The 25,498-nt window shown below is 36.7% G+C and overlaps 3 protein-coding genes, 1 long non-coding RNA gene and 1 pseudogene across 9 annotated transcripts in view; 3 read left to right on the top strand and 2 right to left on the bottom strand.

Annotated features, from left to right (window-relative positions):
• The window catches only part of LOC136348928 (uncharacterized), a 41,944-nt gene extending 26,635 nt beyond the window's left edge, over positions 1-15,309 (top strand). The window contains exons 2-3 of the long non-coding RNA XR_010733750.1: positions 14,541-14,919; positions 14,970-15,309. This is a non-coding gene — a long non-coding RNA (uncharacterized lncRNA). The remainder of the gene's footprint in view (positions 1-14,540; positions 14,920-14,969) is intronic.
• On the top strand, positions 4,523-5,644 carry LOC136349079 (histone-lysine N-methyltransferase SETMAR-like; annotated as a pseudogene).
• A 146-nt stretch (positions 15,310-15,455) lies between the features above and the next one.
• On the bottom strand, positions 15,456-21,065 carry phtf (putative homeodomain transcription factor). Of its 6 annotated transcripts, none has more exons than XM_066300121.1 (16): positions 20,752-21,065; positions 20,514-20,657; positions 20,338-20,450; positions 19,719-19,864; positions 19,445-19,662; positions 19,203-19,393; positions 19,018-19,151; positions 18,845-18,973; positions 18,626-18,795; positions 18,452-18,569; positions 18,280-18,402; positions 17,892-18,228; positions 16,649-16,832; positions 16,455-16,595; positions 16,163-16,399; positions 15,456-16,113 (listed from the first exon to the last, which is right to left on the bottom strand). In XM_066300121.1, exons 3-16 carry the CDS (start codon positions 20,376-20,378, stop codon positions 15,964-15,966), a joined length of 2,319 nt encoding a protein of 772 aa, XP_066156218.1. In that variant the 5' UTR covers positions 20,379-20,450; positions 20,514-20,657; positions 20,752-21,065; the 3' UTR covers positions 15,456-15,963. The 6 variants fall into 6 exon arrangements, with proteins under 6 accessions (XP_066156218.1, XP_066156219.1, XP_066156217.1 ...); XM_066300122.1 differs by having other exon boundaries at positions 20,514-20,620; XM_066300120.1 differs by lacking the exon at positions 20,752-21,065 and having other exon boundaries at positions 20,514-20,745.
• Positions 21,066-21,489: 424 nt separating this feature from the next.
• LOC136348932 (protein PET100 homolog, mitochondrial) lies at positions 21,490-22,074 on the top strand. The gene is made up of 2 exons (XM_066300127.1): positions 21,490-21,646; positions 21,755-22,074. Exon 2 carries the CDS (start codon positions 21,757-21,759, stop codon positions 21,976-21,978), a length of 222 nt encoding a protein of 73 aa, XP_066156224.1. The 5' UTR covers positions 21,490-21,646; positions 21,755-21,756; the 3' UTR covers positions 21,979-22,074.
• A 769-nt stretch (positions 22,075-22,843) lies between these two features.
• On the bottom strand, positions 22,844-25,286 carry LOC136348931 (major facilitator superfamily domain-containing protein 9-like). The gene is made up of 5 exons (XM_066300126.1): positions 24,954-25,286; positions 24,404-24,535; positions 24,218-24,347; positions 23,951-24,163; positions 22,844-23,635 (listed from the first exon to the last, which is right to left on the bottom strand). The coding sequence occupies exons 1-5, from the start codon at positions 24,981-24,983 to the stop codon at positions 22,947-22,949; spliced, it is 1,194 nt and encodes a 397-aa protein (XP_066156223.1). The 5' UTR covers positions 24,984-25,286; the 3' UTR covers positions 22,844-22,946.
• Positions 25,287-25,498: the final 212 nt, after the last annotated feature.

Below are 25,498 nucleotides of genomic sequence, written 5' to 3'. Positions count from 1 at the left end.
GCGAGTTGATTACGCAACTGCACTAGTCGTTGGACGTGACGGTTGGTAGTGACTGTTTCGCCAGGTTGGAGAAGCTCGTAATACAGTATGCTGCGCTGGTCCCACCAAATGCAGAGCAATACCTTCTTCCCGTGGATATTTGGCTTTGCGGTCGAAGTTGTTGGTTCACCCGGGCTCACCCATGATTTTTTCCTCTTTGGATTGTCGAAGTAGAGCCATTTTTCATCTCCGGTCACGATACGATGTAGAAAAGACTTTCTTTGAAAACGTCCAAGCAAGATCTCACACGTCGTTTTTCGTTGCTCTTTGTTCCTTTCCGTCAATTCATAAGATATCCATTTTCCTTCCTTTTGAATTTTTCTCATAGCGTGAAGACGAACCGAAAGCGTTTTCTGCGTGACGTTAAGGGAAGATGCGACCTGTTCTTGCGTTTGCGCGACGTCCTCGTCCAACAAATCCTGCAGTTCTTCGTCTTCAAATTTTTTCGATGGCTTACCACGCTCCTTGTCGTTGAGGTCGAAATCTGCTGATTTGAAGCGCTGAAATCACTGTTGGCAAGTTCTTATAGATGCAGCATCATTGCCATAAGCCTCAACGAGCATTTGGTGAGCGGTAGTGGCGTTTTTCTTAAGATGGAAAAGGAAGAGCAAAGCTTCCCGCAAATGATGTTTATTCGGCACAAAATTGGACATATTTAAACCTTAATTGAAAAGTTTTAAAAGGTCATATAGCAACTATCATATAATATATAAATAGAAAGCTGGTAATATGGAGCAAAAAATGAAATAAAATTCCTTAAATAAAAAAATATTTTTTCAAAGAAAATAGAACTAGAAATAAAAACACGGAGTCATAGGTATACACCTAATATGTTTTTTTATTGCATATAACTTCATTGCTCAGTTTCTGTCTGTACACCTATTAATTTGAAGAAAATTCATTTAAAAGAGAAATCGCCACAATTCAGCGACGGAGATATTCTCAAACTCATAAATTGAATTCGAGCTGATCAATTCAAGTTTAATGCAGTCTCAATTGTGGCGAATCTTCATGTCGGTTTCTCCTTGAATTCGGATTAAAATCATAATATTCTTAGTGAAACGCTGAAGGTTTCGCTTGATAATTTTGGGATATTCTCCCAGGCGGGGTTCATCCAGCTTTATTTAACATAGCTTTTGTCTATGACAACACCGGCAAACACATTACGTTTATAATTAGAAATTTGTGATACGAAGCTGAACAAACTCCGGTTTACAACTTAAAAAAATAAGGCTTTTTGACCTGAACATCCAGACATTCAGTTAAGTCTCCCGGGTGAAACAAGGACGAGGTTCTTTGTCTTATAAGGATTAAAAATAAATTAATGAATCGCACATGGGGTACATTCTGGGGAGGGACATTTTGTATACAACAAATTAATCAAAGAGAGAGAATCCAAACGAAACAAAACAAACCTCGCTTTAACCGCCCCCCTTTGGAACTCGTTATCTCTTTAGCATTAAAACGTTATGACATTAAATGAATTAAACCTGGATGGAACGTGATATGTACCAAACTTTGGGCGAGATTAGTCTGTTTCATTATGTGTATTGAATATGGAATAACCAGCATATTAGCTCAGATAAGCTCATACACATTTTGATGAAACCAATTTCAATAATTTCTTAATTTATCGCAACGAAAATAACGCCCGACTAAAAAGCTTTTTAAGTTCGGGTTGCTCAGGAACTAACCCAATCCGAGGCTCTTCTTTTAAAAGTTTCACAAATAAAACAAATTCGGTTTAAAAGAAACTTTTCGCCCCCCGGAAAGTCGGAAAACCGATTATGGAACAAAAAATTTAAACGTCAAGAAAACTTATAGAAGATTTTCACGTTTAATTTAGGCCGAACCTCCATTAAAAACATACACGAACATGTCAGAGACATGCAGAATTATTGTACAGTAAAACATGCTTGAAACTTTGTACACAATTAATCATTCCAGCCTTAATAAAGAACGTTTGGAGGGAATATAAATCCTCATGAGGTTTTGATGACAAAAAGACGCAGTTGGGTATATTAATTTCACTGTCGGCAGTCATTTTGAAAGTTTGTTTATTCCCCTGGAGCTGATGTTTCTTCCTACGTTACTCGATATTTTTGGTCGATACACTTGACCTTGTTACCGCCCTTAAAATGAACATCGACGTTCCCTAAAAGGGATTTCATTCAAGGTGTATACAGGGTGTTGCAGAACTATGGGATCAAAGTTCTAGCGGTCGTTCGGTGCAACAACAGAAGACATCTGAGTGTAAAACCTGTGCCCGCAAGGACCCGCCTAAGGCGGTACGGCCTTATGATGCTTTAAAGCAGTTACAGTAAGTCAGAGCCAGAGTCGCTCACTAAACGAAAATACGTTTTTTGAGTAGAGAAAGCATATCGAATAATTTCGACCAACATGAAAAGCAATGGTTTTACAAGTATAAGGATTATACAGTGACTTTCAAAAAAACCGCAACACCAAGAAGAACACATCGAACACGTTTGAAATTCTGGCGTTACGTTGGGTCGGGTGATAGACAAAAACGATCAAAATATCAAAAGAAAATTATTGTGAATAAGTGAAAAAATTTAATAATAATTTAATAATAGGTGGTATCTCCTCTTAGATTAATACATTCCTGTAAGCGAGGTGGCATGCTTAAAATTAAATTGTCAATATCTTCCTGTGGTATTGTATCCCGAGCAATCTGCACCTGCTCGCGGAGTTCATCTATGGTCTCTGGAGGGCGAGCTAAACGTTGAAGTCTCCGACCCATTATATCTCATACATGCTCTATTGGGGACAAATCTGGAGACCGAGCTGGCCAAGGCAAAGTATCCAAATTTTCAGCTTCCAAATACCTCAAAGTATCGTTGGCTACATGTGGTCGCGCATTATTCTGTTGAAACGTACTTCCACGATGGTCGTGCATGTATGTAGTATCGGGATTTAATGGGATATCAAACTCCAATACTAGAGTAGATATGGGATGGTGGTTATATCTACTAAAGAAATCACAGTTCAAGAAATAAAGCTATAAGTGTGCGTTTATTAACGAAAAAAGGAACAAAAGAAAGAAGAGCAAGCGGACCGAGCCCTGTCTTATCTCAGATCGTTGGTTTTTGGGACTGCTCGGGTCAGCCTCTTCTTTTACTAACTAAACTTACTGCTACTTGGGTTCTCACCCCGCTTGGTCACATCTGGGTACCAGATGCCCAAGGATGATCACTATAATTGCCTTATCATAATGGTTTAAGTATGGGACGCGGCATTGCGAACGGAAAGGACGAATACAGAAATCTAGGAACTGTCGATGGTCAATTGAATTATGGCCCGGTTTCGTGATCCTACATGTATGGTACAAGAACCGGTTCTAAGACACTATTAATGTACCTCTGAGCATTTAATCTATCATAAATGAAAACAAGAGGAGACCGACTTCCATACCGGATGGCACCCCAAACCATGACACCTGGTGTTAAATCAGAATGACGCCTTTCCAAAAAGTTCAAATTTAATCGCTCTCCTCTGCGTCTTCTAACAACTAACCGTACATCAGATCGCCATAAACAAAATCGGCTCTCATCACTGAACACGATTCTTCTCCACTCATCCACCCATTGCACTCTCAGACGACACCACTCCAGTCGGGCCACCCTGTGGTTTCGTGATAATGGAAGCCGACGCATAGGACGATATGAATTTAGTCCAAAACTTCGAATTCTGCGATACATGGTACTAAGGGTGACCCTTCGATTTAGGGTGGCTACCCAAGAGAAGGAATTGTTTAAAACGGGGCGCCTGCCGCTGAACGACGAAGTCGCCGGTCTTCGCGTCGGTTCGTCATTCTTGGACGGCCACTACCACGATGACGATTTACTGACCCTTCGTTAGACCAATCTCTCCAAGCTCTTAGCGCTGTTGGTGTGTTTCGATCCAATCTACGTGCAATTTCGCGGAAAGGTAAACCTGCCTCGTGCATACCGACAATTCTTCCCCTTTCAAAGGGAGTTAACTGCATTTTGGTGTACACGAGGCATTTTGCACTACCACACATTCCATATGGTACTAACAATAGTACCTTTATCGCTATCTGCCTGTAAAAAAAATTGCAAAAAGAACGATCGTCACAGATAAAAAAGTAAAGAAAAACTTCGTAACGCATTAAAATACGAACTTGAAATTTTTATCATTTTTTTTCTCTTTACAAGTCTAAAATCGCACCAAAATTTCAAATACATATAGTGCGTTCTTTTTGGTGTTGTGGTTTTTTTGAAAGTCAGTGTATTTTATGAAAAAGAACAAAATATTAGGTCGTGTAGTATGAAATGAGTAGATTCTCGAAATGCCACATTCAACTGGGAATAACTTCACTCTAAATCTATATTTGGACTTGACTTTTTTATGTGAAAAAGGCACATTTTTCCTCTTTCGATCAGAGTTTAAAGTGTTAAAAATTATTGAAAACTTTTATTTTGACAAAAATTTTTGTGCGGCCATGCAAAATAGTGAAATTCGTGTGTTAATGAAATATGAGTTCCACCGCGGAACCACAACAGCTCAGACGGCTCGCAATATTAATGATGCGTTTGGTACTGAAGTCACTTCACAGCAAACAGTTTCTCGTTGGTTCATGAAATTTCGTTCTGGCAATTTTGACCTAACAAATGAACCACGTGGACGACCTGAAACCAAGTGGATAACGATCATCTGAAAGCCGTGTTGGAAGCGAATCCACGTCAAAGTGCGTTCGAATTTTTGTTAATATTCAGTGTAACCAAAAAAACAATATTGACTCATTTGGCTGATATTGGTGAGGTGAAGAAGCTGGATAAGTGGGTACCGTAAGGTACCGCATGAGTTGAGCGACATACAGAAAGAACGACGTCTCAAAGCTTGTGTTTCTTTGTTGTGCCGGTATAATAACGATCCATTTTTGAATCGGATTGTTACTTGTGATGAGAAATGGATCCTATATGACAATACCAGACGTTCATCGCAGTGGTTGGATCAAGATGGACCACCAAAACATTGTGCGAAAAAAAATCTTCATCAAAAGAAGCTTATGGTGGCCGTTTGGTGGTCCACCGCAGGTGTCATCCATCACAGTTTCGTGAAATCTGGTGAATCGATTACGGCTGATGTCTACTGCCGACAACTGACCGAAATGATGAGGCAACTGACGGTTAAGCAGCCAAGATTAGTCAATCGAAGCGCACCGCTATTGTTGCACGACTACGCTCGGCCAACACATCGCACAAGTCACCTCGGCCAAGCTACAGGAGTTGGAATTGGAAACTCTTCGTCATCCACCGTATTCACCCGACTTAGCACCCTCTGATTACTAATTCTTTAAAAATTTGGATAACTTCTTGGTAGGGAAAACATTCAACTCCGACGAGGCTGTCAGAGCTGCCTTCCACGAGTTTATCGACTCCCGGCCTGCAGGCTTTTACAGCAGGGGAATTCCCGTTAAATGGCAGAAGTGTACTGATAATGGTGGTGCATATTTCGATTGACAATAAAAACATTTCATATGAAAAAAAAATGACTAAAGTTTCAATTCAATTCTACTCATTTCATACTACACGACCTAATATTTGGCTAAATTTCTGCCTTCTTCGCCGTTTTAAAGCCCAACATCGCACCGCAAAAATTCCTTCATCCGCTTACTCCTTAACAATCTTAACCCATTAGATTGCCCATATAACTCCGTTCATCGGAATCTAATTAAGAAAGTTTGGAGCGAGCTTGACAGTCCAACGGATAATAATTCAAAAGCTATTGGAAGAACTTCAAAATCAATATGTCCAGTTCTCCATTCCAATAAAAACCCCAAGCCATTTATTTTTGGGAATGAAAGACCCGACGGGGAATCTTACTATTGGGAAAGAAAGTGCAAAAATCTTTTTATAACACCATTAACATTGAAAGGCGAAGCATGTATGCTCGCTATATGGTCCCGGTGTTTATCTCAGAAACAAGGTGAAATATTGCCCCATGTCAGATTCTGAGTCCGAAAATAAATATTCACTATGGAAACTTGGGAAAACAATTTTTCTTTCATATATGTCTAAGGAAGCTGATTGTTCCACAAACGCAGTCGTCAATTTAAACTTGTTTTGACTATTTTAATCTGCAAAAAAATCATTTCAGGCATAATCAGATTAGATTCTATAGTATAAGCAAAGTAGTAATTATTACTTCTGGCGTCATGTTACTTATACCATTCATCCCGCGGTTAAGCGGGCAGCAAAGTGATATTTAGACTCGATAATCTCTTTTATCTTTATGCTTAATTTCAAATGTTTAACTTGAATTATCGTTATCAAACTGCAATAAAATATCAATAAAACGCGATTTATTGTTTTAAGTTTAATTGCTTGTTTAATTAACTTATTCGGTATAACTGTCCAATCTATAGGATCTCTTGCGTTTTCATTTTCATTCGTACAATATTGAAACTGCCTTATCCACCTAGAAATCTCCAAATTTAATTAAATTTTAAATTATGATTAATCGCCAAAAGGCACTCTCCTAATGAGATTTCAGATGGAGCTTTAAAAGTTAAATGCAGAAATCTTCTCCAGATTTCCTTGACGCTTTTGCTTCCCAGTAATAACTTCCGAGGCAGCAAAAACTTTATTTAACCTCCTTTATAAAACTTTGTTCTTTCGATAGGTTCCCGTAATAAATAATTTTTCGCGGGTGTTGAAAACTCGGCTTTAATAAAGCCTTGAAGAACTGTTAAAATCCATTAATATTTGTTTTTTACGTAAAAAAGCAGGTTAGTTCAGGTTGGTTGTTATTTTAATTATTTGAAAGTGAAAAACTGTGGAAAACTGAAGAGGCGAATTTACCAATATTCTGATTTCTGTTATTAAAACCGTTCATCTAGCCAATAGGATGGCTATAAATCTGGACGTGCACTTATCAATCTGCCTGGGTTTCCCCACATAACATTCCCTAGATCGGTACCAATGCACAAATATGAACAAAATTCAATTATTTCGCAGACTAGATTAAATCGTGTGTCGGTCGCAAGCATATCCACATCAATTTTTTTAATATCCAGTGTAAACATAATTGCTTTAGACTAAAACCCATAAAATGGTGCGAGGAAAGCGGCGTAATTAATGCCCAGGACAGGAATGAATAACTTTGCATTTAAATGAACATTTCGAAGGGAAATCAGTATGAGTTTCTAAAATTAAAAAAAGTACATGAATGTTTTTATGCCAGTGAAAGAGAAACTGATGAACTAAATTGAAATAAAATATTTGCAAATTCCCGACCTTCGTCCGTCTGAATGTTCGTTTGAAGGAGGTTATTTTTACAGTAATTAAAACATTCCCTCAAGGCTGTTTGACCCATTAGATCTTAATCCGTTTTATGTTTTATTTTATCGGTGAAACAGTTAAGTTCCCATTAAACTTTAAGTGGGAGGTGAATTAAAATGAAAATAAGGATTTCTTACTCATTGGAAACTATCTGTTTGCGGCATCACGTAATCCTGGCTGTGAAGCTCAGTCATCCGCCAAAAGCACAATATAAAACCCACTAAGCTGAACTAACTGAAGTTGATAGCGGCGTTTGCCCGAAATGCAAAGAATGTTAATGGCAAATTTCTAGTTGAAATACATTCGGAGTGATCTTGATGGTAATTGTGATAAGACTAAATAAGCAACTGCTTTACACTGAACGTACCAAAAAGCTGCTTCCTTTAAGACACAAGAGACGGCTTTAGGATAAGACATTTCAATGACTTCATTTGCACAAACCGGATGAAAACATCCCCATTTCCTCTTTTCTGTGTCGTCATTTCTCCAGTTCCCTCTAATATCGCGTAAAAGTGAAGTTGCGAGGCTGGCATGCTTCTAGACATAAAAGATATATAAAGAGAGCTCAAATAAAGCAATTTTGGGGAAATGGGGGCGTTCGCCCCCAAGACCGTGTTCAACGTCACATCAGGATGGGCAAATTTCTGGCCATAAATAAAATTCATGTGGTCTCATTTTGGCCGAAAACGTAAACCCGCGTATTAAGGGAGCTTAGCTTTCGTGCCAAAGTAAACTTGTTTTGCTTGGTTTATTTGACAGAGAAAAATATATTTACGCCACTAGTGTGTTCGCTTAACGCAGAGCAAAAGTGCATTAGTCAACCGTATTTAACATGAGGGCCGATCTTTGCAAGGGTAACAATCAATCAAGACAGACGAGAGGAGTAATCATTTTTACAATTTTAACGTTAATTTAATTAAAATTATGAGAGTAGTAGAATAATCGTCGAAACGCAAAATTTTCATAGTCGCAAATAGTAGGGTATTTAGTGGAAAGAATTTCCGGAAAATGACCTCCGAAATAAAATTAATTTAATGAGAGTCATTATACGTATGAGGAACCACTGAAAATATTCCACCAGGATGAAATTTCCGGTATTTTTTCAGTTAATTAAATAAGCTATTAATTTAGTCCTTCAGAATAATCATTTCCTCCTACTGTGTGGCATTAAGCAGACTACTGTGACGTCAACGGGGTATAGCTTTGGCACGCCATATACCAGGGACGTTCAACTTGTACAAGCGCCTAAATCATTTTAGCTACATCCTAGAGAAATTCCAATGATGATAAAAAATTACAAAAACCTAGCAAACAAAGCATTTAAAACAACCGAGTTATCTCGACTTAACTCATAATTTACAATTTATCCAATAATCTTCTGAGCCTCTCCTGATATATTTTCTCCTTCACGGCACGGATGCAGCTGAATTTAATAGCGACAACCAGACATATACAAACTAATTTACTTCCGAAATGTTTTACCGCAGCTTTTCAATGGATTCAAACATTGTTGATATTTTCCCGCGTATTCCTAACAAAATTATCTTCGAAAAACCACATTTCAATAAAATCAACTTCAGCAGCTCGAACAGAAAATCATCTGCTCTCTATATGCACCGAAAACTCGATGCCTGCTTGCTTTGAATATAATTTGCATTTTAATTTAAAAATCCAATTCCCTCCCTGCAAACTCTTTCGTCAATTATGCCAAACAGAAATCTCGATTTCCCCAGGGCATAATACACGTCCTGACCCCGATGTTTAATATTTTATGTGTCAAACACGGTTTATTACCCTTGGGGAAAGAAAGTATCTTAATGCTTTATTTCGGGACGTATTAGCTTTACGAATACATTAATTTTGGTTTTCAATAAGGCGTTCCAATTGGAGCAGGGATTCTACATTGAAGTTCAATATGGCAAAATAATATAGAGACAAAAGGGAAGTAAACGTACCAAAACGCTAGCAAAAGGACAAAATTTGAGAGCCCTTTCTCGAGTTGAACGTAATTAGTTAGTCTGATAAGTTCGGGGTAGTTTTGCATTCAGGCTTGTGGAGCCGCTATTATACTACAGCTTTGAACATATAAATTGAGTTGGTGTTTCAACAGAAACACACAATTATCTCCCTTGGAGGTCTCTCTTACTTAGCACTACTTCTCGAAGGTCCTTAGACGAAAAATCGAGAGCATAAACAAACCATTTGCAAAAACTTGCTAACGCCCCCAAATGGGAATAAAACTATATGGAGTGCGTCAGCCCCAAACCGTCCCGCAGACTGGACAATATAGAGTATAATCCTATTTACGAGATGAGAACGGAATGACAGATCAACTAGGCAATTTGCCGTCTATAGAAATCGGATCTCGGGGTTATTATGGGTGAATGCAATAAAACGAACGCTCGGGGAGATAACGGAAATTTCATTGCGTCCAGATTTGAAAATAAAGAATTAAATCTAGGGGAATACGTGCTGAACTAGATAAGGGGCCTATTTTCGTATTTTATTGCTATGTTTTATATTGCTGTTCCAATTTTTAAGACAGATCAGGTTTACGATCCCGTAAGGTGCAGGAACTAAAACGGAGCTTTGATATTGTTTTTGCATGGATCTGGTTTATTTTTTATGACGTCTTTATGTCGTGTTCTGGCAAAAATTGCACTTCAGGATCGTCGTTACTAATTATCACCGTTACGCAATAGAAATGTAATTATCTTGCTCCGCCATATCAACAAGAAAATTAGATTTAAAAATGAAAATAACTAAAATAAGTTGTGATAAAGCCATGACGTGATCATAAAGAAAATTGACAACACATGAAACGGGGCAAAATAAATCGTCTCACAGTAACAAACTGCAGCAGAATTTTCTCATGAAATTTTCTCTGTACCCAATTTGCGAATACCGATTGGAAACTCGTCCTTCTCTCCTCGAATTCTCTTTCTACTGGCCGCTCCAAAAACAATCTCGTAACAAAACTGCTTAAAAATAGATCGCTCCTCTCCAAAGTTCTCTTTCATTGGACAAAGCAATTTAATTTTCTTTCAAGATATTCATCAAAAATTCCTCCTTGCAACCCTACTCAATACTATATACCACTTCCACTTGGGCCCTCATTCTTAGGGTAACAAATTTCCAAAGGGCCCAATAAAATTGCGGAGCAGATCACTTGGGGAACGAACAAAAAGTTATTTTCATGATGGGGATGCCAACCGGATTTTGTCATTTACACAGTTAAATTTATTTGATAAATTGGGCTCTTGCCCTTTTTCCCTGTTCGCTTTTTAATCAGGTATTTTCTTCTCATTAAAGAACCCATTTCGACACTTTGGTTCTGCAAGAATCATTATAATTGGAAGTTAGTTTAAAAATTCCATTCCACAACTCTTCAACACGCCTTGAATAGATAAACGAGCAATTTGTCACGTCCATTCAGGAATGTCTCTTTCATCCCTAATTTTGTTTGCCATTAATATCCCAATTTAGGTGCTGATTCGACATCTGACATGCCTCCCCCATTATCAAAATAACATCCCAATTAGGGTCATTTAACTCGTGTAGTTAACCCCGGCTTTATTGAGGCCTTAATGGCTACTGGGATAAAGATATTGAACTAGATTTTAGCACCTCTCAAAGAGAATAAATTTACGGTTTTGGGGATTATGATCGCTTCTGAATTAATTGAAAAGTTAGCCGCAAAGTTTAATTTAGAGGAGGTAATGGAAAAGCAATTCATTACAGATTCTAACGGTCCTTTTCGTAAATATTTGTTTCCTTCGGAACTTGTCACTGACTGTATAGACAGACGGAGAAAATGAGATTTTATTCTTCTCCTTGTGGAAATTATTTTGCTTGTTTTGTGAGAAATGATATTAGGTTAAATTACAGTTATTACAACTAACAAAAGATGTTTAAGTAGGTGCCAAAATAGCTCTGCATATCCCCTAAAAGGGTAATATTAGATTAGGAATATAGGGATGGATTGTGCACACCAACTTAACGTAGTGATTTAATTTACGCAACAATACAAGATCTCCCACACCAAATTGTCAAGAAAACTTAGTGAAATTATTTTAAATCTCCTTTTTATGTACTTTTTTATTAAACAAACTTACTCAACGTAGGTAGGTAATGGTTACAGAAACGAATATTATCACAAATATGAGTTAGGGATTCCTAACACACGTGAGTAAAGAAAAACAAATCTCTGATGGACGCAATGCAGTGAATAGCTCTGGCGGAAACAATCGTTATTTAGTCAAATGCTCCTGTATTAACCAATTAGGCGAAACATGCTCCTCTCAATAACTTAATGACGAGGTTCTAAAATGGATAAAAGATGTTAATTTCTATAATAATATTGTAAATTAGAAATGGCAAAAGCATCGTCTAGTCGGCCATTATGAAAGTGATCATGCGCAGAACTATATTGGAAATTCAGGTGGTGTTGAATTTCCACTGCGATGATCCGAGTTCGAGTGCCGGTCAGGGTGCATTTTTTTAAATTTTATCAAATGCGTGGTCCCCAAATAATGTACATGTATCGCTCGAAAAATGCTATGGCTCGTCTGCAGCTGATACGCAACACTTTATCCCCGTGCGTTAAAGATAGCTTCTTTCGCTTGTTATGCCAATAACAAAAAGAAAATGCTTAATTGCCTAAAAATCATTTATTAAAATAAAATCTATTCTAAAACAAATAAAATAAACTTGTTTTTTTTTGTAATTATATTTCTGTTATTCAGTTAATTAAAATAAATAACCGAAGTGATGAGCGCATTAACAAATCAACACAACATTATATTGCGATATATAAAGCGAGACATAGATGTGCAAACCCGGAAGGTTGGGAAAATGAGAAGGGTAATGATTATAATATCTCACCATACATCATCATTTCATTTTAAAGTGTTGCAAAGTATAACAGAGAATTATGTGAGAGTCTGCTTAAAACTTTGAAAGTAAACACTGAAAGACAGCTGCAAAATGATTTTATAGCCTCGCAAAAAAATCGATTTATCTTCTCGATTTTCGCTTCAATTAGCAGGGTATTTGCATAAAGAGATGACAGGCAGAAAAATTGATGAGGGCCTCGCGGCTTGAAATTGCCTTTTTTTGCCTCAACGATTCCTAATTCCTTTACCACAATAATAAATTTTGAATACTAACACCCACCTAGATAAATAAAGGGGTAGTTTCCTGAAAGGTTTACTCACAAATAAGCCAGCAGATGCGCAAAGTTGCTGACGCAACTTAAACCCTTTTAAGCCCTTTGTCGCGTTTGAAAATTAATTTCGGTTGATAATATCATGTACCTCCGCGACAATTATATTCTCTATCCCTCCTGCAAAACCAACAAATTTAATTACGGTGAATGCCGCTGAATATTCAGAGAGCCGAATTTGCATGCGTGTGTTTATAGGTACGTAGCTCCGCAGCCAAGTTCCAAGTTACGTTATGAGGCTGGGATTAATTGGTATGCGGAGATAACGAGCACCGTTTCATTATGATAATTAATGTATTAAGAACGATATAAAGGTCGAGGGATTTCATATTTTCGCCGAACTTAAACTATCAATTCAGTTGAATAACGAATTAGCAAAACTGATAGCATTTCCATGCTTCAACTTCACTACAGTTGTATGGGACCAAGAAGAGAATTGCGGAAATCTCTTTACGAGGCTGTAACCGCAATAAATTCTAATACAAGTCATCCCCAAATTGCTTTTTTTTAAATAAACCGAGAAAGCGGTTATAAACTTGTGCCCTAAATTATCCAGTTTTATGAAGAGATTCTCATTAGACGCTTCTGGGCGAAACATCATAGCGCTGCGCGATGAAAGTGGAAATGTTATCATGGAGCTTACATCGGGCGGTGGCCTTCACTTTTCATTAAATTTCTATGCTTAATTAAATAAAAGAGGAACTCTGTGTAGACCTCAAAATTGATTCATATAAGCTGCGGACATTCTATTCACCATATTGTCAGGAATCTACATGAATTTCCAGCCAATATAACACATCACTGTATCCGGAATAATTAATTCTCACCGATTTACGTGCTCCTATCAAGATTGATTGTGCCAATTACGCAGCCAATATAAACACAGTTAAAATACGACCATTCCCTAAGCCATCCCCTTCATGGCACTCTTCACACGTCTTATGGATTTTCTATGACAAATTCTGGCGGAAATGGCGTATATCCCAGAATATGATTCCCATAACAAACAAGAAAAAATGACAGTCGGATAATCCCTAGGGAGGCTCACGGGAATAAATAGAGCCATTACGCTTTGATTATGTTATGAACAAACCGGAGGAAAATGTTCGAGGACTCTTATTGTATAATCAGGCTTCAGGCTCTTTTAACTTTGCCGAAACTTCCGTATAAAGTGTTACAGACAAAGCCAGGGGATGCATAATTTATGTAAAACTTCTCGGGTAAGCCTTGTAGGTAATAATAAGGTAATCCGGGAAGAATCCCGGAATAAAAAATGTGTACCTCTTAATTCTCAGGACGAGATTGTAGCGGTTTGGACGTAGATGACGAACGACGATACAAAACAGAATAAACAATTCTAGATTACATTCTTTAATCTGGATAAATATTAGTTTTCCAGGTTTCTGGATCAGAGGAACCGCAGTTGGATAAATCTTTCCCTAATAAAGAGAAACCTCGAATTTCAAACATAACAAAAGAATATTTTCTTTGTAATAATCAAGGATTTTTCTCTCTCGGTCGGAAATTATAGTTAAGCGCACTTAGCCAAAGAGCTTCAATTTCCTAAATACATTTTTCATGGAAAATAATATTGACCAACCCCAGATCAATTACTCGCGTTTCGCGTCGCTTTATCCGATAAATGTTGACTTTGTATGATAAAATTTCGAACCGATATCAATATCTGAACATGTATTTACGGTCCTTAATCAGATTAAAAGCCGACATATTGTCTCCTACAACAATTATAATCTAATTTTAGCACTGTTTGCTTAATCGGTTAGCTCTAATATCTATTGCCCTATAAATAAAGATTATTTTAATTCATTAATTAGGCAGCCATTAGTATATTCATACACAATTCCCCCTTACTGCTACACCGATAGGAGTAAGAACAGCACTCCAAATGTACATATATAATTTTGTAATGAATTCTTACTTCCTCTTTTCAGATTTTTGGACGTATAGACAGTCCAAAACCGATGATATGACGAAATGCCATGAGCTTTTGGCAATACATGGAGATTGCCATAACACTGTGTGTCGGCGGTTGTATAGTGGGATCGCTCCTCTTGTGCTACTGCTGTGTTTTTAAACATTTGTGCTGCCCACCCAAGGGAAGGAAGACCCAACACAATGGGGACAAACCTAGCCCCGAGTCGATTTCTTTAAAGTATGTTACGCATTTGAGCAGCCAACCTACGGATATTAGTCAAGTGTAGAGAAGATGTTAAAGGCAAACACCCAATGGGCGATCGTACAGGTGTCTGCCCAACTCATCACAGAATTACAATGAAAACTTTGATTATTATTTATATCAAAAAGTGGATGGTATGTTAATGAACTGTACTAAAAATGTGCCATTAAATTTAAATTCGCAGATTACATCGTCTATCGCTAATGTCACCGATACAACCCCTCTGTGAGTTTACCATGCGATTTTGGCACTACCTCGAAGTAGCCTTGACGTTGGTCGTTGGGGGATGTATAGTGGGTGCCTTGCTCATCTGCTACACGTGCGTGTTTAAGCAGCTTTTCTGCCCTCCTCGACGTGGGAGCGAGGACGGCAAATCCAGCCCTGAATCTATATCCTTGAAGTATATTACGACCTATAGCAGTCAAGCCACGGACACTAGTCCAGTGTAAAATATTTGTACAGAAAGGACATATATCTATATTGATGTTAAGGTTTGTAAAAACTTAATAAATGGTTTTTATTAATGGTTTTATTTAGGAAATTTGCACTAAAACTGGTTTTCTGCATATAATGGCGAAGACAAATTTTCGTTAGGTGATAACAATATAAAGGGATAAAACGTGGATTTAAAACGGGGACTGGGGTGGTCTCTATGTAAAATGAATTAACGCATATCTTATTCGTTTATTAACATACATATTTGAGAAACAAGAACACTTTTAAAGAAAAATTAAAGGATATAGACTCTGGCAAAATCACAACGTATATCACTGCTACATTTTCACTTCGAATTACCTCTTAAGTTTATCTTAAATTCGCCTTAAAACAACTGAGATTGTACCACGATATCCGAAAAATCTAACGTGATGTATGCGACACCACAACGTTTTTTGGTGATTTTTTTTCAATTTAATTTTAAAAAAATGCAGTAAAACCGAAGTGACTGGCCTTATACATCTATATTCGCATCACAAACTTTTTCTGCCCTGTTCAAGAGAGTGATTAGCTCACTCAAATATTCTACTTCTAAGTTCTAAGTTTACTCACAGCAACACAGCTGTGATAAATCTTATCCGATATCACAAAGCATTATATTCTTGGCAAATATCTAAATAGATTAACATCACCTAGAGTGTTACTATGTCTGCAAGTAATGAGATAAAACGGCCCTAATGGGATCATTTGAATTTGATTTTATGAAGCTTCAGTTTGAAGCCCAGAATCTCAGACAAAACACCCGAAAGGGCTGATAGAATAACTAACTTAATTATGTTATATAATATCGGGTTAGCACAGAAGCCCGAAATTTTAAAGGGATTCTCCAACTCCTGAAAAGATAAGAACGATGTAAAACATCACTTCTTTAATGAAATTTACCTTGAGAAGATCTATAGCCAGCTTCAAAACATTATTGGCCACGGTCAGTTCATCCTTCTTATGTGGCTTTTGCTCGATTTGCAGGTGCAAATTGATTTGTTCGGTAATTAGAACAGAGAGATTGCGATATTTCTCGTTTATTTTGGTCCCTAAGGTGATGAACCTTAGGAGCATTACTCCCAGGCCTAATGTCCAAACAAGGGCTTCTAAGTAATATTGGGAAAAGGACACTGTGTCCTAAAGTAGGGAAATTGAAGCAGAGTTGTTAAAATGGGGAACAAAGGGTTTTGACCTTTAACAGCTCTGCACACAAAAATGCCAACAACAATAAAGTGACCACAAAGGCCGTAGATACAATGACGTCGACTGATCGTTGAGGCCCACGTTTCTTTAAATATGATCTCACTGATAACCATGTCTTTATATTGCGAACCTGAAAGTACATCATCAAAACAAAGTTTTAAAAAACTGGGTCAAAACACTGACTTTATTTAGCCTGAAATGCGGTATTTCCGATTTTCTGGCTCGGCGCGATGATGTTAAGTGAGAAAACAACTTTGCATACAAAAGTCGTTGTTTGAAGGTTCGTTCAGCTACTACCAACAGAAAGAAGACCATGGAAGCTAAAATAAAACGTTGCATCATTGCCATCGCCACGATGTAACGCTCCCTGAAAATGAGGGAATTACTGTTTTAATGATTTATAATGATGACCGGAAGTTTTGAAAGGTTATTTGAGCTATATACGGACTCTTAAAAACTTTAGAAATGCCTCGTTAAAATATGTAAAATATAGGTAAGAATCGATTTTAAATGTGAGTCAAACTAAATTTATTCATTTACTTAAAATTTTCTCTCCCCCTTCAATTACAGGAATTTCCTCATTCTTCTTCTTCGAATCTGAACTTATAAAAACTCTTTCATTTACTACAAAATATCTCCGCTAAAGTATCTTGCCCATGTGTTTTGAGATGAATAATATGACTAATAACAGGAATTATTGAATTTTTTTGAAAAATATGATAAAGGCACTCTAACCTAAACTAACCTTCCTTCCCTCTTTTCTCCGAAAATAAGCACGATCTCACGATCTATATAGGTTTTATTACGGCGCATAATATGAGATGTTTTGAAAATAATCGCTCGCGATATTTTCGAGGCATTGATGTTCTAAGTTAAAAAAAAATGCGAGTAAAACATGCAGCTGCTCAAAGGAGGGTTGGTTAATGGTGAAAATCCCCAATTTAAAGAGGAATTTAATCAAAATATAGAATTTTCTAGATTAAGAAGGCGCAAATCCGGTCTATCTGACATACGTATAAGCGTAGCACCATTTCTAAGACAAACGAAGTTCACCTTGGATGGAAGTACGGTGGGTTGGAAACCAATGAATACGGATTTGAGATGTTTTTAAATTTTCCTGGTACTGAAGTACTGAAATTTTAATAAAAATTTTTGAAAATTGCTCCAAACGCATACAAAATATTTGGAAATTGCAAACTCATTATTGAAATATTCTAGGAGTGTGCAAACACTCAAAATGCAATTAAAATGTTCTAGAAAATTGTCAAAAAAAAACTGTGAAATACCAAAAGCCTGCAGATTCACTGCAGGTCTGCTAAACAGATTTTTTTTCGCTCATCCGTACATTTTAGAAGCATGAGAAAATTCCCAGCTGAACTACGTATTTCAGCAAATTTTCACCGTTTTTAACCTTTTTTACACCCACCATGACGATGTGCCTAACGCCACAACTACCAACTCTCCGAATCTCCGCGGCAACTCTTCTACGATCACATAAACAGCATCCGCCGCAAACCCCGACACTGCAACTCTATGAGACTCATTTTTGCAAGTTTCCCAAAATGTGAGAACTTCAGCTCCGCCCTCCGTGAGTCGGCACATAAGGCGTAAAAGGGCCAACACCATGGCCACCACCATTCCCGCGTAAAAGTAATCTGAAGAGGAAGATACAGCCTCAACTTTGGAGATGATTATTGAGCTGATATCCAGCATTGAGAGATCTGCTTTTTTTATTTCTTCGCGCTCGTAGATGATGCAACTTGCTGATAAATTGTTGATTATCAAAATTTTTAATTGAATGGTAATTCTTATACCTTTAACTGAAGATGGATTAGCATCCGGGTCTAATAAGAAACAATCAGAGCACCTCTCAGGAGATGCTGCGTCAGAGACATCATCTAAATCAGTGCTACAGCCCTCACTATTAGTGGTGACCCCTGAAACAGTTTTAGTTGATTTCGCACTGAAATTGGCGGTCAACAATACCGGCAGTCCAATCTGGAGGCGATAAAAGAGCTTCGTTTTCGGTGTCGCAAGTGCTATCCAATGCCGAAGTCACCGAGATTTTCGGGAGAGTTTGAGCAGTAGGAGTTCGTCTTTTTTTCTGAGTAATAAACCATTAAATAAGTCTAATTATAGGAAATGAATGAAAAAGCTCACAATGCTAGGTTTTTTGAATGTAAATACTTCTTTTTCCTCGCTTTCAGAATCGGTAGAGCACAATTTCTTTGTAACAGTGTCGTTTAGCTGCTTAACCCAATTCCGACATTTTAAACACGAAGCGCAGTTGGAATTATTTTCTTCCCCTTCTAAACTCTGATCTTGGCTGCCTGATAAAAATCACCGTTAAAACATTCCTATAAGCACTGCAGTACCTACCTCTCTTGCAATGCACACAAGTCGCTCCTTGTTCAGTTACAGGCTCAAATTCAATGAAAATGTCTTCGGCAACAAATTCCGTGGGTTTGTCCCGAATTGGAGTGCTGGTTTCTACGGATTTACCCGCATCTGAACCAAATAGCCATAGCCCTTTAAGACCAACCTAAACTCACCCTTCTTAACAGGCTCGTGTTTCTCGCTTGAAGCTTCTTCTTCTTCTTCACTAGTCCTCGACCCATTACCCACAAGACTTTCAAAACCATCATCGTCAATATTTGGTTTTTTGAAACATATACTAATATTGAGCCTTTAAAGTTAAACGCACAATAAAGCAAACAAGCTATTATCTCAAATTTACCGATATTTGTGTGAGTCAAAGAACCTTCTGGTTTTGCCCGTTTTATCAAAATCATCCGCAAATTTCAGCTTTTTTCTAGTGCGGCGTCGCTTTTCTTGCTTATCGGGACTAGTGGCAACTATTTGGGAATGAACCAAACTTAACAACCATGCCATTATAATAGGCACTACCACTTCCATACATGAGATGTTCTAGGATAACTTTACTGATAAACAAATATATAAATGCTCTGATAGACTTACCTCAATCATTGATTGAGAAGAGGATGTATAAATGTAAAAATATGAAACAATATTAAGCATTTGAACTAAATATAGGAACAAAATAAATGTGAAAAACTTGGCAGATGTTTGGCGCATCCACCACTTGGCATAAAAAGGCATAAATAGCCATCTTGATGTGGCCATTCTGGTGACTTTTACAAACCCATGTTGAGGTTTTGCTTTGGTGAAAGATGAGCCTTGAAACACAAATTTATGCACTCAAAAACTCACTTCTGTAGCACGCAGAACTTACCTCGAACTAAATCTAAATCAATCAACTCTGTATCAGGTTTTCCAGAGCGCATTTGTATATGGTTCAGTCCATAATGTCTCTGTTCGCGCTGCTCTATTCTGGTTTCCCATAACTGCTTATCATATGTTCCGATTTTCTTTTGATACCTAGTTTGAGCAGAAAAAAAATGCATTACCAATTGTTTTGAGAGCATTAGTTAAGTGAATCAAATAGGACAAAGCTGATTTTATTAAATCGTAAAATTTCCTGATATGTGATATCTTAAAGAAAATGAATGAACCGTCATAAAAGATGAAACCTTGGATGGATTTAGGAAGATATATGTACGTAATTGGAACTTAGTGCAGTTTGTAAATTACTTTGATAGGAAAGGTTTTTTTTGAAGGAGCTAAGGAAATAACTTTGGAATGGTGTGGTGAGAACCCTCCTGGGTAGAAAGTTACACACGTCAAGCACAAATCTTCAATGTGAATTCGTCTTGTTGCAATACTCTTTATTACTCAGTCATTTATATAGTTTTATGTAAGAAACAAATAAAGCAATTTGTTTATCTTAAAGAATGTTAAATAGACAAATCTCAGTTGCAGGGCTTCAGTATAATAAACAGGAGCGTTTGTACCTTGTTCTCGGTTTTATGGGCATATGAACCGATTTGAACATCAGAGCAAGTCAATTCTCTATGAAGCTTCATGTACCTCTTTGACTCCTTTTTGAAGGCTCTGCTGTTTTCACCTATATTATGTTAAAGAAATGTAATTGTGCGCAATAAGCTTTGTAAAATAGCGTGTTAATTACCCAGTGTCTGTGATTACTTGTTTCATTGTACTAAGCAGTTTTCCATAAAAAAATCTGATTGTCCAATGACTATAGACATGACCTTGATTGACAGTATTGTTGTGCACCTTCCACATCAATTTTAACATTAACATGCAAAATAAACTAAGTAAATGTTACTGGCTTGCTGTACAAACACTTTCTTTGGATTATTGTTTAAAATAAATAAGAATGTTACTATTTACGTAGGTCCACTTACCAGACAAATATATTTTCAATACCCATTTATCGCACGTGAAATAGTCATGCGAACGCACCTTTGAAACTAAAAATGGACCAACTTGGGCTCTATATTCACGCAGAGCAAAATCACTGTTTCGTGTAAATGAAAAGGCGGAAAAATAGATTTTTAAACAAATGTAATCCAAAATTTCTCCAATCTATGGTCAAAACAGCGAACAGCTGATTTTGACGACATGTGTCAACCTAAAAAACATAAAATGTATTAAAAAAAGTTTATGTCGAATTGAAAATGTGGCAAGACCGCAAGACGTCTGGTCGGTCAGATGTTCTTGTATATTTCCGATTGAAGGATAAACAATAATTAAACTTTTAGACTTGTCCTGAACTTAATTATTTTTGCAAATTAAAACTGTTAACTAAATTAAATTCAATTCACAAATAAACCAGCACACATGAAAAAAATTAGCAAAAAAACACGTAACACGGTTACTTAAAATATTGAATATATAAAATTTTTAGGATGTAATCTTTGAGCTATGCACTTTCTTTCTTGCATTTATTCATCCAAAGAAAAAGTGATTTGCATTGACAACTTCCCAAGTATTTATATGCAAAATTATCAAAAGATGTTTTTTCTTCGTTTAGAAATTGCCCAAAACTGTAAAAAATTTTAATTACTTTCAACTATCGTTGGTTTGCAACATGTGCGCTGTTGTCAGTTCCTCTGCGACATATTAAATATGTTACTGTGGCAGGAGCATTTTCTGTGGTTATATTAAACTCATCAATGAATAATATAACTTTAAATGATTTTTTCTATTTTTTTAAATAAATATAATAATAAAATCTTAATATTTTCAAATAATTAATACAAAATATTAGAGGTAACGCCTGTTGCTAAAACCCTTAAAGTAAGTTCTGCATTTTCAATACTAATCATACTTAAGTCTGGTAACCCCACACGTACTCTCAGCAAGCAACTTAATTCTCTAATATTCTTGTCATTATTTGCTTTAAAGCTATGGGAAACTGGCAGTTAGAGGTGGGCAAAATGGCCATGTACCTGGCTTTCCCAGTAACAATGTTCTACTATTTCAACCAACCAAGCCTCTTTGAGGAATGGGTGATTAAAACCAAACGAGAATTATATCCACCTGAAAATCCAGAATTAAGAAAAGCCTTTGAGGAGTCATTCAGAATCTCGAGGGAGAGAAACACTGTCACGTTTGAGAGGGAGAATTAGAGCCAGAAAGAGGTGTTTGTTTCTTGTGAAGTAGTCTTCTTTGTTACTTTTTAGAATATATTTTATTTATGAATAAATAGAAAGAAATCTTTAAAATATCAGTCAATCCTTCTTATTGTGGCATTTTCTGGCCACAATAATTGCTAAACTCATAGGTATAATTGCTAATAGGACAAGAACTCTCTGGCCAAATATCTCTGCCAACAGGCCTGAAATAGCTGGAATTATAAACCCAGAAAGAGGCGTTAAATTTTCATAAGCCCCTAATACTTTTCCTCTATCATCTTCAGTAACCTGGGCAGTTACAAGTTGTGTTAACTTGGTATCCAAAAACGTTCGTGCCATAACCATCAACTCCATGAAGAATGTGAATATTAACACAGTGTCTGATGTTGCCATTCCCACAAAGGACAAAATTAATATCAGTCCTGCTCTAATTACAAGCTCATAATCTGAAATTCTGTCAAAAACAGAATGCATCTTCAGTAGGAGCAAATTTGTGATAATTGCTGTCACACTCAGTGACAGAAAAAGCAAACCCATATATCTGCCCTTAAGGTTGAATTCTTCCATCATGATAAATCCTATGTTAGACGAGATTGGTGACATGGCGACAGCAAACTCATAGCCAGCTTTAATAAGGAAGAGGAGTTGGTAGCGGGGCCATGAAATGCTTTTTATGTCAACTAATGCTCTTTTGAGCTCTGTGACGCCTTTGTTGAAGAAAGGTTGGTTGGTTTCTTGTTTGCCTTTCAATGACTTGGTGTCGTTTGGTAGAGAGTTCTTTACAATAACTGCAAAAGAATTTTGAGTCAAAATATGGAGTTGAAGAAAAATTGGTGTCTGTTAGGAGGAATGACACACGTTTTAATTTTATATAGTAATTATTAATGCTAGAAATTCACTAGGTAAAATTATTGGTGTCATTTTGCACAACTTTTGGTTATAATAACTACAAATACTTTCAGCTATTCAGTCTTCTCTGATTCTGTCTCTCCATTGGCCACTGCAATTGAAATAGCTATAGGTATAGCGGCAGAACCCAACACAAATCTCTGCCCAAAAATCTGAGAGAGAATCCCTGAAAAAAGAGGGGCCACAAACATGTTAAATGAATACAAATTTTCATAAGCCCCAATAACTTTTCCTCTATCGGTTTGCGTTGTTTTAGTGGTAATCACTTCAGTCAATATGGTGTCCAAAAATGCTCTTGCAAAGACCATTATGGCCAAAAAGGGCATAAATACAATAATACTCTCAGAAAGTGCCATTGCAATATAACTGATAAAAAGCACAATCCCGCCACCGATTATCTGGTTTTTTACTCTAATTTTTACCAAAATATTTTTAAACTTCAGCTTGAGGATATTTGCAGCTATTCGAAACAAACTGACCATCATAAACACGTATCCGATGGTGCGTCCTTTCACATCGAATTCATTGATTAGTATGAGGCCGATGTTGGTGAAAATAATGGATATGCTGAAATCGTAAAATCCTTTAATATAAAAGATGGATTTATAGCGATCCCAGGCGATGGTTTTTAGATTGGCTGCTGCCGATTTAAGTTCGGTTACTCCTTTGTTCAGGATTGAGGTTTCGGAGGTTATTTGGTTGGGGGTTGCTGAATCATCAGGCAAAGTTCGCATTGAGATTACTGAAAGGCGAAAATGTTTTAGTATTCCTAGTTGGATATATCCATGCTTGACAAATCGAACATAAGACAACAAAAAGCTTGTTACGTCTTAATAGAATTCGCTTTAGAAACGACACACCCACAATTTTCATACGTTGATGAATATGCTCTTACCGGTTATGTAAATTATATGCACTATCACCTAAACTTATTTTGAAACGTTTTGAATTTATAGTTTTTATCAAATATTAGAGATTAAGAAACACTTAATTGTACAATATATTTGAGAGATTTTTTCTATTTAGGGAAAATTGTTGATATTTAATTAGAACTTACGAGATGCGACTCCCATGATAGCAGCCATTAGCAGGAAAGCCATAGAAAACCCGTTCTCCAACTCGCTTATAAACCCACTGGAAACTGACCCTAACAGAAATCCGACGGACATAAAAGACGCGCATTTATTGAAGAAAGTGTTTTTTTCTTCCGCGGTTCTATATATGTCCGCCACTATGGATCTCAATAGAATTCCAACTCCACTTCCAAGAGCTGAAATTCGTCAATAAACACTTAAAGAATAATCTATTGATTTGTAAAGCTTACACCCGATTAATTTCCCCAAAAAGACCACAATTAGTGAATTTGAGAAGGCCATAAGAAGACTTCCGATGGCACTGGCCCAAAGGCATTTTACCAGAAGCCCTTTTCGCCCTAGTTGGTCGCTCAAACTGCCCTTAAAATCACCAGCAAAATCAAGCAAGAAAACGATCCTAAATGAAATATACTAACCACAATGGGGTTCCATAAAAGACTGACTAATGCGCTACTGGAATTCAAAATTCCTATAATAAATGGAGTTCCTCCGATAGATTTGATGAACGGGTTGAACACTGGCAGGAATACTGCCAGATTCAGCATATCCTATAATGAAAGACGTTTTAAGTTCAATCAATTTTATGAAGACATGCTTAACTACTGCTCTAGAACAGCATGACCTGTAAGTTCTGTATGTTGTTGAATTATCGTCTATCTATATACTTGATAATAATCATGAACTTGAATTTTCAGAATTTTAATAGTGTAAGATTGGTCCGGATTGCAAAATGTTTCCACGAGAAGTTAAATTTGCCAATAAGTTTCCGAAACCTTCGTGAATGCTTTAAACAGAAATCCATAAATACAACTACTAATTACTAGTGTTTGAAATAAATTTAGCATCTCAGAGTTCTCTCTGCTTTAGTGGTAAACCACTGAATTTAATTAAACTCATCAGTAAACAGTATAATTATATAACTTTGTATATAAATAAATCGCGTTTATATAGAGCACGAATACTTACCAGGAAAAATAAAATATAAAGCAACCTCATGTTTAATATAATTTTGGCCGCGAGGTAATAAGTGATACCCAGTAGTAGTATTGCTGATGGTTCAAGGTAACCAGACTTCAATCACTGAACGCGATGAGTCGTCAAATGCGGCGGAGAATAAATATATCTATGTTAATACACTCGTTCAGATCTTATCTTTTGATTGTGTAAAATGAGTAAATTTTTTGAAAATGATTTTTGTAATTATCGTTGACAACAAAAATCGAAGAAAAATTATTTGCTAATAGTATCTTTTGTTTTGCCATTATTCATCTTTAAGTGACCGCAGTAACCACTCTCAACTTAAGTCAGTGCAATGCCGCCAATAAATGTTTTAGTATGCTGATTGTGTATCGAGTCCTCTTTGTTGTTTGGAATGTTAATCCATTTGTTAATTACGTCATGATTTGTTAATACGAGGGAGAGTTAGAAACTCATAGCATAATGCGTTTTTAACACAAAAAAGAGCATTTTAACCAGGATTATGTTACGATATTAAAAACAAATTTCGCCCG

This window comes from Euwallacea fornicatus, chromosome 36 (assembly GCF_040115645.1).
Source record: "Euwallacea fornicatus isolate EFF26 chromosome 36, ASM4011564v1, whole genome shotgun sequence".
Lineage (NCBI taxonomy): Eukaryota > Metazoa > Arthropoda > Insecta > Coleoptera > Curculionidae > Euwallacea > Euwallacea fornicatus.
Note: the sequence above shows the minus strand (reverse complement) of the source record. Positions and strands in the feature narration are given on the sequence as shown.

Coding starts and splice junctions, on each gene's coding strand:
- phtf (XM_066300121.1), bottom strand. CDS start 20,378: ATGTTCAAATCGGTTCATATGCCCATAAAACCGAGAACAAG. Junction 19,152..19,202: donor TTTGACTCACACAAATATCG/GTAAATTTGAGA, acceptor TTAACTTTAAAG/GCTCAATATTAGTATATGTT. Junction 16,400..16,454: donor TGTGTGCAGAGCTGTTAAAG/GTCAAAACCCTT, acceptor TCCCTACTTTAG/GACACAGTGTCCTTTTCCCA.
- LOC136348932 (XM_066300127.1), top strand. CDS start 21,757: ATGGGAAACTGGCAGTTAGAGGTGGGCAAAATGGCCATGTACCTGGCT.
- LOC136348931 (XM_066300126.1), bottom strand. CDS start 24,983: ATGAGGTTGCTTTATATTTTATTTTTCCTG. Junction 24,536..24,953: donor TTTATATTTTATTTTTCCTG/GTAAGTATTCGT, acceptor CTTTCATTATAG/GATATGCTGAATCTGGCAGT. Junction 24,348..24,403: donor TTTTATGGAACCCCATTGTG/GTTAGTATATTT, acceptor GGTGATTTTAAG/GGCAGTTTGAGCGACCAACT.